At 47.1% G+C, this 13,580-nt stretch overlaps 1 protein-coding gene and 1 non-coding gene across 2 annotated transcripts in view; one reads left to right on the top strand and one right to left on the bottom strand.

Moving 5' to 3' along the window:
* SMARCC1 (SWI/SNF related, matrix associated, actin dependent regulator of chromatin subfamily c member 1) overlaps positions 1 to 13,580 on the top strand; it is a 140,953-nt gene that overhangs the window by 124,777 nt on the left and 2,596 nt on the right. The window contains exon 28 of the mRNA XM_040246890.1: positions 10,838 to 11,014. Within this exon, the coding sequence (XP_040102824.1) occupies positions 10,838 to 11,014 (177 nt within the window). The remainder of the gene's footprint in view (positions 1 to 10,837; positions 11,015 to 13,580) is intronic.
* Positions 6,997 to 7,068, bottom strand: TRNAS-GGA. Its single transcript has one exon. It is a non-coding gene; the product is annotated as a tRNA-Ser (tRNA).

Here is a 13,580-nt window from a genome sequence, read left to right as displayed (position 1 = left end):
CAGCTCTCTGACTTCATAGAATTTATGTTATTTTGTAGATAAAACACATGTAATCTTTCTCCACATAATTGGCCATCAGTTCATGGTAGAACCCATTAAAATATGGCTCCGTGTTGTGAAACTGTCAAGCCCTTTTGGGCCCAAGCACCAGAGGGGCTAGTATAAACCAACACCTGTAAATATTCCATTTAGTTTGTACCTCTGCAGTCCTTCCATCCACCCCTTTAATTCATTCACATGCTTAGAATTTTTGTATACAGAGTACATCTGTTTGCTGCTATCTGTCTTCTTGGGCTCTTACTATTTGGTCGTACTCCTTACTCACCTGCAAACTCTAGCTTTTTGTAGGTTTTGTTCTTCTCCCTGATAAAGTGTCCAAAGATGATTTGTTTTCATCAAATGAAAAGTCAAAGGAAGAATCTCCAGTGTACAGTTGGCAGGTGGGAACTGGAGGTGCCCATAGCCGTCCTTATAGCACCCTTAGGTTTTGTCGATCTTCATAAAATACACAGCACTGCACTTTGTCTTTTCATTTAAATTGAAACACAGTTTGATCTCATGGAAGTGACTGGAAAATTAAAGCCATAACTAGTTCTTCCTGCATGGCTGCCTTTCTAAATTGGCACAGATGAAAGAGTCATGGCAGCCACCAGTTCTTGAACACATGCTTGCCCACAGCCTGGCCCGTTGCATTCATGACAGCACATGGGAAGCCAAGGAGCATGGCAGGGTAGTGGCTGCTCTTCCCTGGGGTATTCTTGATTGTGATCAAGGAGGACATCTGTTACTGCAGGGTGTCTCCCCCAGGGGCCTTGGCACCTAAAGTCATCCCTCAGTTTCCACCAGGGATTGGTTCGGGACCCCAGTGGGGGGTGCATGAGTATCCATAGATACCCACGTCTCTTAAAGAAAATGATACTGAGCAGTGAATACAGTCAGCCCTCCATATCCGCAGATGCCGATCGCATGGGTACGGAGGACAGAGGGCCAAGTGTATTTTAGGGAGATTGCCTCAAAATCTAGGATGTGAGTGCAGTGTAAGCTCTGCCTTCCCCTTGGGCTTTTAATAGTAAATGAGGCGCTCCCGAGTATTCATGCCTCACGGATCTGGAGTGAGCCGCCTGCATTGGGGAAGCCTTTTTTTTGTGTTTCTATGTGTGAAAACGGAGAGAAAAGGACACATTGGTTTAAATAACCTGTATCATTTCCTCATTAATAGTGTAAGAATTTTTAGAAGTGCCCCACCCCCCAAAAAAATCAGAGTAGGAATTGATCTGATCTAGTGAGAACTCAGGGATGATAGAGATGTTTTAATAATAAAACTAGAATATTTTGCATCAATGAATAAAATACTGGTTGTTCAATGAAATTTCCAAGCAAGGCATTAAGAGCTTGACTTTCAGGCCCCCACGTTAGATCCACTTACACAACCCTCCCTGTGGGAAGTAGTGCCCAGGAAAGGTTTACAGCCACTCACTACTTCCTAGCCTCTTCTCTCCGTGCAACTCAGAGCCCCACACTGAAAAGGGAACTGGACCAGCTCATCACGGCAGCCAAGTTTTTATTATCTGCGGTGCTTTTGGTCCTGCTCGCATCATGTGATAACAAGGCTGCCGTGCCGCTTTCCGGAGTGGCAGGTTATCCCCACAGAGAGAACAGTGAGGGCACAGTCTTCAACAAAGAGCGTCTGTGGGCCTCCCCCCTCCCGGAAGCTGCCTCTGGGGAGCCCCGGCTTCCCCTCACTTGGCCCTCATGGTTATTTCCGTTCTCTGGGGGACTCGCCAGCGGGTGTGTTGTGGGTGGTTAGAAACAGCAAGGAAATGTGCTTCTGGTTGGAAGTTCATGGCTTCCCTTTCATTGTTTTGTGTTCTTTTACCCACCTGCCTCTCCCATCCCAGAGAATAAATATGAAGTCCTTAGATGATACTCTGTTGAGTGTGATGGCTGTAACACTTCAGTATAAGATCTAATAAACCTGAGAGTGAGAGGAGTTTTTCCACTAGGCAAAGCCTAATTTTAGCAAACCTTTCAATTTTTCAGGCTTCAGATGCCTGCTGCTTTAAAAAAAAAAAAAGCTCGTATGTAGGTCAGACTCCCACCAGTTTATGCTTTGATGCTGCCGTTCTGAAGCCACATCTCTCTCTCACCTCCCTCTCTACTGGAAAAGGAAGCACCTGAGATTTTTTTTTTCCTTAATAAAAATACATGCCCACACCCTTTATTTTGTTTGGTAAGGCCTGCCCCTATTCATTTTCGGTATCTGTGAGCCAGACTTCTTAATGTTTAGTAAAAATGAAATGCCTTCATATCTTGTCATCCATCTAAAAATGATGAGACCTATATCAAAAACCAGAAGACCCAAGGACGTTTAGATCGCAAAAGGACAGGGGTTGACTTATAAGAAGTTGGTTTTTGGCTTCTCCTCAGTCCTCTTAAACTCTGCCCCTCTTCAAATTTTGTCCTTAGAAATTGGCTTTTCCAAGGAAAGGAATACCCTTCTAAGGCAGGATGATGTACAGGAAAGGACAGTGAACCTTGGGGTCAGACAGCTCAGTCCCTTGTTCCTTGTGACTTGGGACCAAATTCCATTGCCTCTCTGAGACTTCATTTCCTTAATTATACTCTGGGCTCTCTCTTGCAGTCTTTCTAACAACCTGAAAGATTCCATGAGGTCCTTGTCATTGCCTGCAAGTGACATGCCCCAACTCAGAGCAGCATTCGTCTCCTCGCTATCTGTTCTCTAAATCCACTGCCCTGGGCACACCAACGCCTCCGGATGGCACGGAGACATTGCCTCACTCAGTGTCCCTTGCTTTCCTGAGGAATGTCTGTCTGTGCGAAGTCCCACAAGCAGAAGTAAACTGTTGTTCGTCTAGTCCTCCCTTTCTGTTGCCGCCTCTTCTCAAGGAGCCATTGTCTTCTCATACCTTAAATACCAGTACTCCGGTGGCTTTATGGCTCCGTTTATCACCGGAGGATAGAGGAACTCTCTTGTACAGAAAGCTTCAGGATTTATTGCAAAAGAAAGGGTTTGTTGTTTTGTTTTCCAGCTGTTGGGTGTATAGTTTGGTCTTAAAAGCCTAGAGTGCCCCGTCCCAGCTTGTCGTGATACAGATTTAGGGTAATAGGGGAGGCAACCACTGCCTCTGAGCAGGTGGCTTGCAAGCAGCGCTGATGGACCTGACAGCAGAGCTCGCAGCTTATCCCCGTGTTGCTTTAGTAGATAGCACCTTGTGAGAGTTGAAAATGTTAGTTGCTCAGTCGTGTTCAACTTTTTGCGACCCCATGGACTGTAGCCCACGAGGCTCCTCTGTCCATGGGATTCTCCAGGCAGGAATGCTGGAGTGGGGATTCTGTCCATGGGATTCTCCGGGGGATCTTCCTGACCCAGGGATGGAACCCGCGTCTCCTGCATTCCAGGCAGATTCTTCACCATCTGAGCCACCAGGGAAGCCTGTGCGTCTGTGTTAATGTGCCACTGATTCCCTTCTCTCCAAGACTGTTTCTGGAGCTAAATGTTTAGTGCAGCAGGGTTTCCATCATATAGTCTACTGGAAGACGGATGCTCCAGACTTTCATCCTCAGAGTGCTCTGTGTTACAGGCACCATGTCTGGAGCCAGAGCCCCTTGGTCAGAGCCAGGCTCCCTTACTTATACACTTCATGACATTGGATGAGCTACTCAGTCTTTGTCTTCCCCTTTCATAAACATGGTAACTCATAGCAACAAAAATGTAGGGGTTTCACATTTCTGGGAGCTGCTGGAGCAAGGTCATGCTTCCCTCCAGGAGCTCTCAGGGAGATCTGTTCCTTGCCTCTTCCAGCTTCTGGTGGCTGGTAGCTTTCCTTGGCTTATGGCCACACCTCTCTTTACTCCATCTTTATCCTCCTTCCTGTCCCTGTGTCTTTTCCTCCATGTGTCCCTTATAAGGACACTCAGCATTGGATTTAGGGCCCACCGAGATAATCTAGGATGACTGCAAGATCCTCAGCTAAAATCTGCAAAGATGCTTTTTCCAAATATGGTTACATTTACAGGTTCCAGGTATTAGAATGTGTGTGTATGTGTTTGGAGGCCACCATCCCACCCACTGCAAGGTGCTAGCAAGTATATTTGTTAGAATTATATATTGCAGGAAGCAGAGCAGTCTCTTTACTGTTGATACAGTGAAGAAGAAAACATGGTGCTTGGAATTAAAGTTTATATCATTTTTTTTTTTTAATGATGACTGGTACATGAAGTCCTTTCACATGACCTGTTGGATTTGAGCACAGAATAGTATGGTAAAGAATTAGATTTAGAATCAAAAGACTTGGATCTGATTCCTCTTAAAAGTTTGAAGACCGTAAAGAAATCTCTTAACTTTTTCTGAGCTGCTGTCTACTCTAACTTGAGAATGTTTGTTCTTCCTCTCATAAGGCAGAGCCATAGACATAGTAAAGCATCATAACAAACCGTTTCCCTGATCGTACAGAGAACTGGATGTTAGAGTACAGCATATATTTAGCATTGCTCTTTATAATAATCTCAGGAACCTGAGGCTTGGGTCATCTTAAACAGCTTGTCCAGAACCGCTCATCTAGGTCAGCGTGAAGTGGAGATCGCACTGTTCAGTTTGCAGTCTTGTTCATCTCTGCTTTCCCTGTTGAGAATGGTATTGTAGGGGCTTCCCTGCTAGCTCAGTTGGTGAAGCATCTGCCTGCAATGCAGGAGACCCCAGTTTGATTCCTGGGTTGGGAAGATCCACTGGAGAAGGGATAGGCTACCCACTCCAGTATTCTTGGGCTTCCCTTGTGGCTCAGCTGGTAAAGAATCCACCTGCAATGCGGGAGACTTGGGTTCGATCCCTGGGTTGGGACAATCCCCTGGAGAAGGGAAAAGCTACCCACCCCAGTATTCTGGCCTGGAGAATTCCATGGTCTGTATAGTCCATGGGGTCACAAAGAGTCAGACGTGACTGAGCAACTTTCACCAGTACTTTCCCCTTTGAGAGTGTTATTGGATGGCTTACTGACGGGTGTGCTCACTGGTCAGCCAGGAGTTTGGGCAGCCCATACCTTGCTCAAGATATCACAGTGGAAAACTCTGTTGTGCTGCTGCAGATAAGAATGGTTCGGACTGAGCAGTTGTGTGTCCGTTCTGAGCAGTTGTGTGTCCGTTCACTTAGCATAAACCTGGTCTGTGCTCTTCCTTCTTTCTTTCTCCCTTACTCAGTCTGACCTTTCTGTAAAGGCATTCTTCAGTGCTCTAATGTCAGTTTTCCAAAGAGAGAGATCTGAGAAGGGCTGGCAAAATGTTCTTCCTAACTTGCTCAAAGGCCTCTTGTCCAGGTTGAACTGGGTAGAAGGGGGCAGTCTGTACCCATTAACAACCATGAGCTGTATTATCTGCTCTAGTGAACAGCTTCCATTCATCACAGCAAATCCATTAAAAGGGTTCTTTCATCTCCAGGTTGAGATTTTGTAGGTCTGGACTCAAACTAGGCCTCCTGTCCCCAACAACAGCAAAGATCTCTCTTCTCTCCCTGCTCACCACCTGGAATACCAGTAGAGAATCAGTAGAGACGGAGAGTTTCCTAGGTGGCTCAGTGGTAAAGAATCCGCCTGCCAAGCAGGAGACACAAGTTCAATCCCTCGGTCTGAAAGATCCCCTGGAGAAAAAGATGGCAACTCACTTCAGTACTCTTGGCACAGAAATCCCATGGACAGAGGCACCTGGTGGGCTGCAGTCCATGGGGTTGCGAACAGTCAGATGAGACTGAGTGACTATACGACAACAGTAACGAGATTCAGAGAGTGGGAAACAAAGCCTTGTGTTTAGTAATGGCCTCGCACGTGTGTGGTAAGGAGGAAACTGGGAGAGTTCCAGAGGACTGACCCTAATTCTCAGAATAATGAGGCTCTGTGTGTGCTGCTTACTGCCCATTGGAGACTTTGAGGGTTCTGCGCCTTTCCTTCACCCCATCTCAGCGTTCCACTGGAATGGCAGCCAGTCACGCACCGCCTGACCCCAGAGCGAAAGTCCTTCCCTGTTCTCTGCACTGCACATGCCAGTCAGATGCCAGACCCCCATTTTTTCTCCTTCTCAACTTCACGCTTGCCCCCTTCCTCTTCCTCGTTCTCTCATCCATCTCCAGGATGCCTGTAGGGTGTTGTTCCCAGCTCTTTTCTACTCAACCTGCCCTCATTCAGCCCCTACTTCTCGGCAAAAGCTCTTCTAGAATCAGACTCCTCTGCATTCCTTCTTTAAAAAAAAAAAAAGACGTTTCTTTAAGGCTGTGCTGGGTCTTCGTCTTGTGGGCTTTCTTTGGTTGCAGCTCATGGGCACGACTCCTTAGCTGTGGCACACGGGCCTCTCTTTGGGTGGGCTTTGCTGTTGCTGAGCACGGGCTCCAGGGAGCAAGAACTTCAGCAGTTGTGGCTCCCTGGCTCCAGAGCACAGGCTCAGTAGCTGTGGCTCACAGGCTTAGTTGCTCCAGGGCATGTGGGGTCTTCCTGGACCAGGGATCAAACCCATGGCTCCTTCATTGGCAGGCAGATTCTTCACCACTGAGCCACCAAGGACACCTCTCCCCATCCCTCCTTATCCCTTTGCATCACACAGAAAATCAGGCGCTTCTCCAGAACCCTTTAGCCAGGCCCCTGTAGCCTTACTGGCCACGTCTTTCACCTCGTTCTATGTGCTTGACTCGTCCAATCCCTTGTGCCTTGATTTCTGTAGACAGACCAAGCACGGACAGCTTAGCTCTAACCTGGGAGTTTTTTTTTAAATAATCTTTTGAGCGTATTACTCCTACATGTACTGCAGGTGGCAGATAGTAAGGTGATGTAGTTATCTCAGAGGGGAGGGCAGGTATGAAGAAAGTGAAAGTGAAGTCTCTCAGTTGTGTCTGACTCTTTGTGACACCATGGACTGTAGCCTAGCAGGCTCCTCCCTCCATGGGATTCTCCAGGCAAGAGTACTGGAGTGGGGTGCCATTTCCTTCTCCAGGGGATCTTCCCGACCCAGGGATCGAACCCGGGTCTCCTGCATTCCAGGCAGACGCTTTAACCTCTGAGCCACCAGGGAAGCCCAAGTATGAAGAGGCTACATATAAATGAAACAACGTTCATATTATCTTCTGACTTCATAACTCAGGCTAGGCCTTGTGCTTACTTTAGTCTCCTGTTACCCTGTTCCTAATTCTCCTCCATCAGTTTGTATACACATCATCCAGAATCCTAAGTTGTCCACAGGTTGCTCTTAATTAGCCACAAGGTATCAAGTTTGTTCGCTTGCTCCTTCCATAGTTTTCCCTTGGTTTGCCTGCCTACCCTTCATGTGTTCTCATCCTTTGTATGGCTTGTAGGGCACTTGGCCTTTGTGTCTTTCATCTCTGTGTCACCCTCTCCATGGATAGACTTCAACACTGCCTAAATCTGTCCTCGCCCTGTGGCCCAGGCCCCAGCAGCTTTAATGACATGTTCAGTGGTGTGAGGGTGGCAGTCATGTCAGCCCAGCAGCTACTCTTGCTTTCTCTAAGGAGATTTGATCAACTCGTTCTCCAGCATGTGGAGAAGACCTTGGGGCTCTTCTTCACTTCCTTGGATTGCATAAGAGAGCAGGGGGCCTCCAGAGCCCCAGACTTGCTCTCCTGTTTATTCTGAGGCATAAGGCCAATGTATTATGTTTTTTAAAAAGTAATCTTGGGATTTTCCTGGTGGACCAGTGGACCTCCATGCTCCTAGTGCAGGGAGCCAGATTGAATCCCTGGTCAGGTTACTAGATCCCACATGCCGCGACTAAGACCCAGTGTAGCCACAGGAATCAATATTTTAAAAATCAATATTTTAAAAAATTTCTAAAAAGTCCCCCAGAGACAATGGACCACCTCGCTTCTTGCCTCTTGTGTTTCACTGAGGTTGTCTTTATGGACACCCTGTAGTAAAAGGCTTCTCTCTCTGAGTCCTGGCTCAGGGAACAGACACTGGAAATAGGTGGTGTGAGGCTTAAAGCTTTGTCTTTGTTAAGACAGGCCCTCTTCTAAGCACTGCTAAAGAGCTCTTCACTTGAGCTGTCTCCTCTCCTGCTCTACCTGTGTTAGTTGCCAGTTAGGTATCTGGTAGTGTGTGTTCGTGCTAAGTTGTTTGAGTCATGTCTGATTCTTTGTGGCCCTGTGACTGCAGCATGCCAGGTTCTTCTCTTCTCCTCTACCCTCAGAGTTTGCTCAAACTCATTTACATCAGAGTACATCATGAGAAACACTGGGCTAGAAGAAGCACAAGCTGGAATCAAGATTCCCGGGAGAAATATCAATAACCTCAGATATGCAGATGACACCACCCTTATGGCAGAAAGTGAAGAGGAACTAAAAAGCCTCTTGATGAAAGTGAAAGTGGAGAGTGAAAAAGTTGGCTTAAAGCTCAATGTTCAGAAAACAAAGATCATGGCATCTGGTCCCATCACTTCATGGGAAATAGATGGGGAAACAGTGTCAGACTTTATTTTTGGGGGCTCCAAAATCACTGCAGATGGTGACTGCAGCCATGAAATTAAAAGACGCTTACTCCTTGGAAGAAAAATTATGACCAACCTAGATAGCATATTGAAAAGCAGAGACATTACTTTGCCAACAAAGGTCCGTCTAGTCAAGGCTGTGGTTTTTCCAGTGGTCATGTATGGATGTGAGAGTTGGACTGTGGAGAAAGCTGAGCGCTGAAGAATTGATGCTTTTGAACTGTGGTGCTGGAGAAGACTCTTAAGAGTCCCTTGGACTGCAAGGAGATCCAACCAGTCCATTCTGAAGGAGATCAGCCCTGGGATTTCTTTGGAAGGAATGATGCTAAAGCTGAAGCTCCAGTATTTTGGCCACCTCATGAGAAGAGTTGACTCATTGGAAAAGACTCTGATGCTGGGAGGGACTGGGGGCAGGAGGAAAAGGGGACGACAGAGGATGAGATGGCTGGATGACATCACTGACTCCATGGACACGAGTCTGAGTGAACTCCGGGAGTTGGTGACGGACAGGGAGGCCTGGCGTGCTGGGATTCATGGGGTCGCAGAGTCGGATACGACTGAGTGACTGAACTGAACTGAACTGATGTCCATTGAGTCAGTGATGCTATCTAACCATCTCATCCTCTGATGCCCTCTTCTCTTTTTGCCTTCAGTCTTTCCCAGCATCAGGGTCTTTTCTGATGAGAGGGTCTTTTCCGATGAGTCGGCTTTTCCCATCAGGCAGCCAAAGTATTGGAGCTTCAACTTCTGCATCAGTCCTTCCATTTAGTCTTCAGGGTTGATTTCATTTAGGATTTTGACTGGTTTGATCTTTTTGCATTCCAAAGAACTCTCAAGAGTCTTCTCCAGGACCACAGTTGGAAAGCATCAATTCTTTGATGCTCAGCCTTCTTTTGATCCAACTCTCGCATCCATTCATGACTGCTGGAAAAATCATAGCTCTATCTATACACACCTTTGTTGACAGTTATATCTCTGCTTTTTAATATATTGTCTCTCTTTGTTATAGCTTTCTTTCCAAGGAGCAAGCATCTTTTAATTTCATTTGTTTGTAGTTTAGCCAGTCCTTGCTTTTCTTTTTGAAATTGAAATTAAAAGACAGGATTGGCTAATCACAACCAAATCTGGTCTATCTCCTGTGTTTGTAGGGGCCATAAGATAAGAATGGTTTTTGCAGTTTAAGTAGTTGGAGAAAACTAAAAAATGTTTATGTCACATGAAAATTATGGGAAATTCACATTTCAGAGTCGATAAGGATGTATTATGGATACATGTCACCTATTTGTTACAGCTTCCCTGGTGGCTCAGTGGTAAAACAAATCCACCTGCCAATGCAGGAGACACGAGTTTGGGAAGATCCTGTGTCGGGAAGATCCCTTGGAGGATGAAATGGCAACCCACTCCATTGCTCTTGCCTGGAGAGTCCCATGGACAGAGGAGCCTGGCGGGCTACAGTCCATGGGTTGCGAATGAGTTGGACAGTGACTAAACAACAGCAAAAGTTATTTGTTGCATATTCTATGTCTTCATGCTACAATAGCCAAGTTGAAAAGCTGTGACAGAGGCCATATGACCTGTGAAGTCCAAATATTTACTGTCTGGTTCTTTTCAGGAAGAGTGTGCTGAAAGTTCTGCAGGTTCAGTGTGAGGCTGAACACAGGAGGTGCTTCACCGTTCTGTGTCCAGCGTCTCCCGTGTTTCACATCAGAGCAACAGGAAGAGACGAAGGAGTTGTCTGTCCCTCGTGTGTCTCCCCCACCGTGGTTCTCCAGGGCCAGTGCTTCATGGCCGGAGGCAGAGCGAGAGATATTTTGTGTGTGAAAAGGACTTGAGACTTCCAGTTAGAATCCCTTTTTAATGGTGATTTCATGGTAGTGACCAGTTCCCTTTCAGGCATACCTTCCCAGATAGCCTGTGCGTGAAGCTCGGTCTGGACTGAGCTTCAGTTCTTAGACTGTGCACTGGCTTGCTGGTAAGCCCTCCATTCCCTGTGGTCCGTGCTTGGTATTTCGTGTCCTCAGGAAGATATTTAACAATCCATTGTTCACCCAAACTCACCAGAGTGAATGCTTTCTTTTAGGATTTTTTTGGTAAAAGCGTCTTACAACTACTTGCCTATACCAGGGTTTAGGGTAGTTGTCGACCCCACAGACCTGCTCCATCATCCCTCCATGTCCCCGACCCCACCCTGAATTAAAAGCTAGACAGATTATTCCAGATTATTGTTCTGTCGATCTTTCAAATCCTTTTGGAGGTTAGATATCTGTCTGTATTTAGCAGTCTCGGGCAGTGAGTTGATTCTTGTCCTCCTTACCTTAGTACTCTGAATCTCCCTCCGCAGGTCAGATACCAGGCCCAGGTTCCATGATGCCTGGGCAGCCCATGCCAGGCCGCATGATGCCCACCGTTGCAGCCAGCATCCACCCCCCTGGGAGTGGCCCCACCCCTCCTGGTATGCCTCCAATCCCAGGAAACATCTTAGGACCCCGCGTACCCCTCACGGCACCTAACGGCTTGTGTAAGTACCCAGGTTGGGGAGGCACTACCCTCGGGACTTCTGGGGAGAGCTGTACACAAGGGAGGCAAGCACCGTTTGTTCCTTCTGGGGTGTGACAGATCCCTGGACATGATGGCCTGTGAGGGGCGCTTCTAAAAGGCTGGGCTTTGGTCATTGCGCTTCAGCATCCTTGGTGGACAGGTACCCAGGTGGCAAGCGCAGAGTGCTCCCAGTTAGTCGGGCTCCTATGCCACAGCCTTCGTGGATGCATTCGTGACACCAAGGGCTCTGGCGAGGCCAAGGGCATGCCTCACCCATGCCTGTTTGAGCCTATCTAATTTGAATCTGAGTAGATACACAGAACTACTGGTAGTTATTTTCTCTACAGGAGCCTTTTATGGATTCAGGATTTAAAAGAGGTAGGTGTAAAGAAAAGAATAGGGTCTGGTTTAGGGCAGGAATAATAATAAGTTTTTGTCCAATATATTGGTAGTGGCTGCTTAGACTTAGAAAGGAGTGTTCAGGGCTGTGTTGAGAAGGAGTTTGAAGTTTTATCAGGCTCCGTCGAGCGGGCACATATGCTGCTGAACAGTGTCTGTGGCAGTGTGCAAAACCAGCTCGGTTTTGCCATGTAGCCCTTGTTCTGCTCCAACCCTGGCCTCCAAAGGGGTGCGTCAGAGCCTGGCCTGCCCTCTTACTCCTGTGGACCATGGTAGCCGTGTACCCTGCCACATCTGTGATCCCAGATCCTTTTAGAGGAGGACCTGGGTCTTCATAAGGTGGAGTCAGCCCCTGTTTGTTTATAATAATACAGCTTATAATAAAATGATAATGTATTTATAATACAAAAACATAGAGTAATAATAATAAATTTACAATACAATACAGAGAGCTAGGATGCAGAGGAATTCCTGGCCTCCAGGAGCTTTAGTTGGGAACATAAAACATGAACAAGTGGATAGTAGTGTGGGATTTACCATAAGTTACACAAGGCTATGAAGTGACTTGATCTCACTGTAGTTCTCTGGGAGACTTCCTAGGGCCAGGAGACAAGTGCCATCAACACAGGTCCATCTCCTTTCTCATTGGACCCCTAGGAACAAGGACAGAGTTAGGTGCACAGAAGAAAGACAGCAGTTGAGCCAGGTCAGTACAGGATCACAGTTGAGAAACAAGGGACTCCTTGGTGGTCCAGTGGCTAATATTGCGCTCCCGATGCACGGGGCCCAGGTTTGACCCCTGGTCAGGGAACTAGATCCCACATGCTGCAACTAATGATCCTGTATGCTGCAACTAATACCTGATACAACCAAATAAATAAAAATATTTTTTAAAAAAAGAAAAGCGATCTTTGTTAAGGATCAGAGACCATAGTCTAGTGCATACCTCTTTTCCTAGTCTTGCTGCCCCAACAGGCAATGTAAAAATGTGTTGGCTGACTGAGAGGGTTGACTACGCTGCCATCCCCGTTGGAAACATAATATCATTGGTCTTTACCAGTGTCCTGTCCTGCTGATAACACCTGATTTGTATACACAATTCGATCCTGAAGGGCCCTCAGTGCAGTACCTTGAGGGTGTGGAATGTTTGGGGTGCTCCCCATCACTTCCTGCCCCAGATGAATTTCAGGGATCCTGAGCTGCTGATTTGGCTTCAGGGCATTGGGCAGGCCTCATCAGGCGAGTCACTTCCCTCTTCAGCCTTACTTTGCTCCCCTGAAAGATGACACTAGGGAGTAAATTGGTGGGCTTCAAAATGCTTTGAAGAGCCTTAGCAATTGGGTGGACACCTCCTGAGGGGAAGGTTGGATGAATTAGCTGGTAAACAAGGAGGTGCTTTAATTGTTTCATTCGTTTCCATCCCTGGCAAAATTTAGAAGTTTTTAAAACCCTGAATTGAATTATCTCTATGGTTGCTTTGTACACTAAAGCAACCAAAGTAGAAATAGGAAAGAGCTCCTTTCCTAATTGTTCCCTTCAGGACCTGACCTAGTTTTGGCCAAAAATCGAGAGACTACAGTTCAGGAGTTGCAGGGCCTCCCCAGGCTATCCAGCTTGTTGGCCGCTGCCTTAAGTCAATCTCTGTGACCCTGGTGGAGACAGTTCATAAGAGCCAGCAGTTTCTGATAGGCAGTTTTGTGCCCAGCTAGGCTAGGCACTCTGAGAGAAAGCAAAGAAGACACAGAACTTGTCCAGGAAGGAACTTATCATTTAACTGAAGAGACAGAATTAGCAGTGAGAACCATTAAGATAATGATAAAATCAAAATATAATTTAGTTCTGCAAAGGTTTGGAGGGATTGCGAGTGGGGCAGACTCAGACACCTCTCCAGCCCCGAGCCGCGCGGGTCGGGGAGCCGCACGAGCGGTGACGTGGAGGTTCAGGTGGACTGCCACATGTAGCCCGCAGCGGCAGCCGTGCCTCACAAGCCAGAAGGAAACTTCTGTATGAGTCCTGTCTCTGCATGGGCTCTCGCCCAGGCCCCTTGTGTTCCCGGCAGCGACAAGCTCCTGTATGAGTCCTGTCTCTGCATGGGCTCTCGCCCAGGCCCCTTGTGTCCCGGCAGTGACAAGCTCCTGTATGAGTCC

This window comes from Oryx dammah, unplaced genomic scaffold, assembly GCF_014754425.2.
Source record: "Oryx dammah isolate SB20612 unplaced genomic scaffold, SCBI_Odam_1.1 HiC_scaffold_9, whole genome shotgun sequence".
Classification (NCBI taxonomy): domain Eukaryota; kingdom Metazoa; phylum Chordata; class Mammalia; order Artiodactyla; family Bovidae; genus Oryx; species Oryx dammah.
The sequence above is the reverse complement of the archived record's forward strand: the minus strand, read 5'-3'. Positions and strand labels throughout refer to the sequence as shown.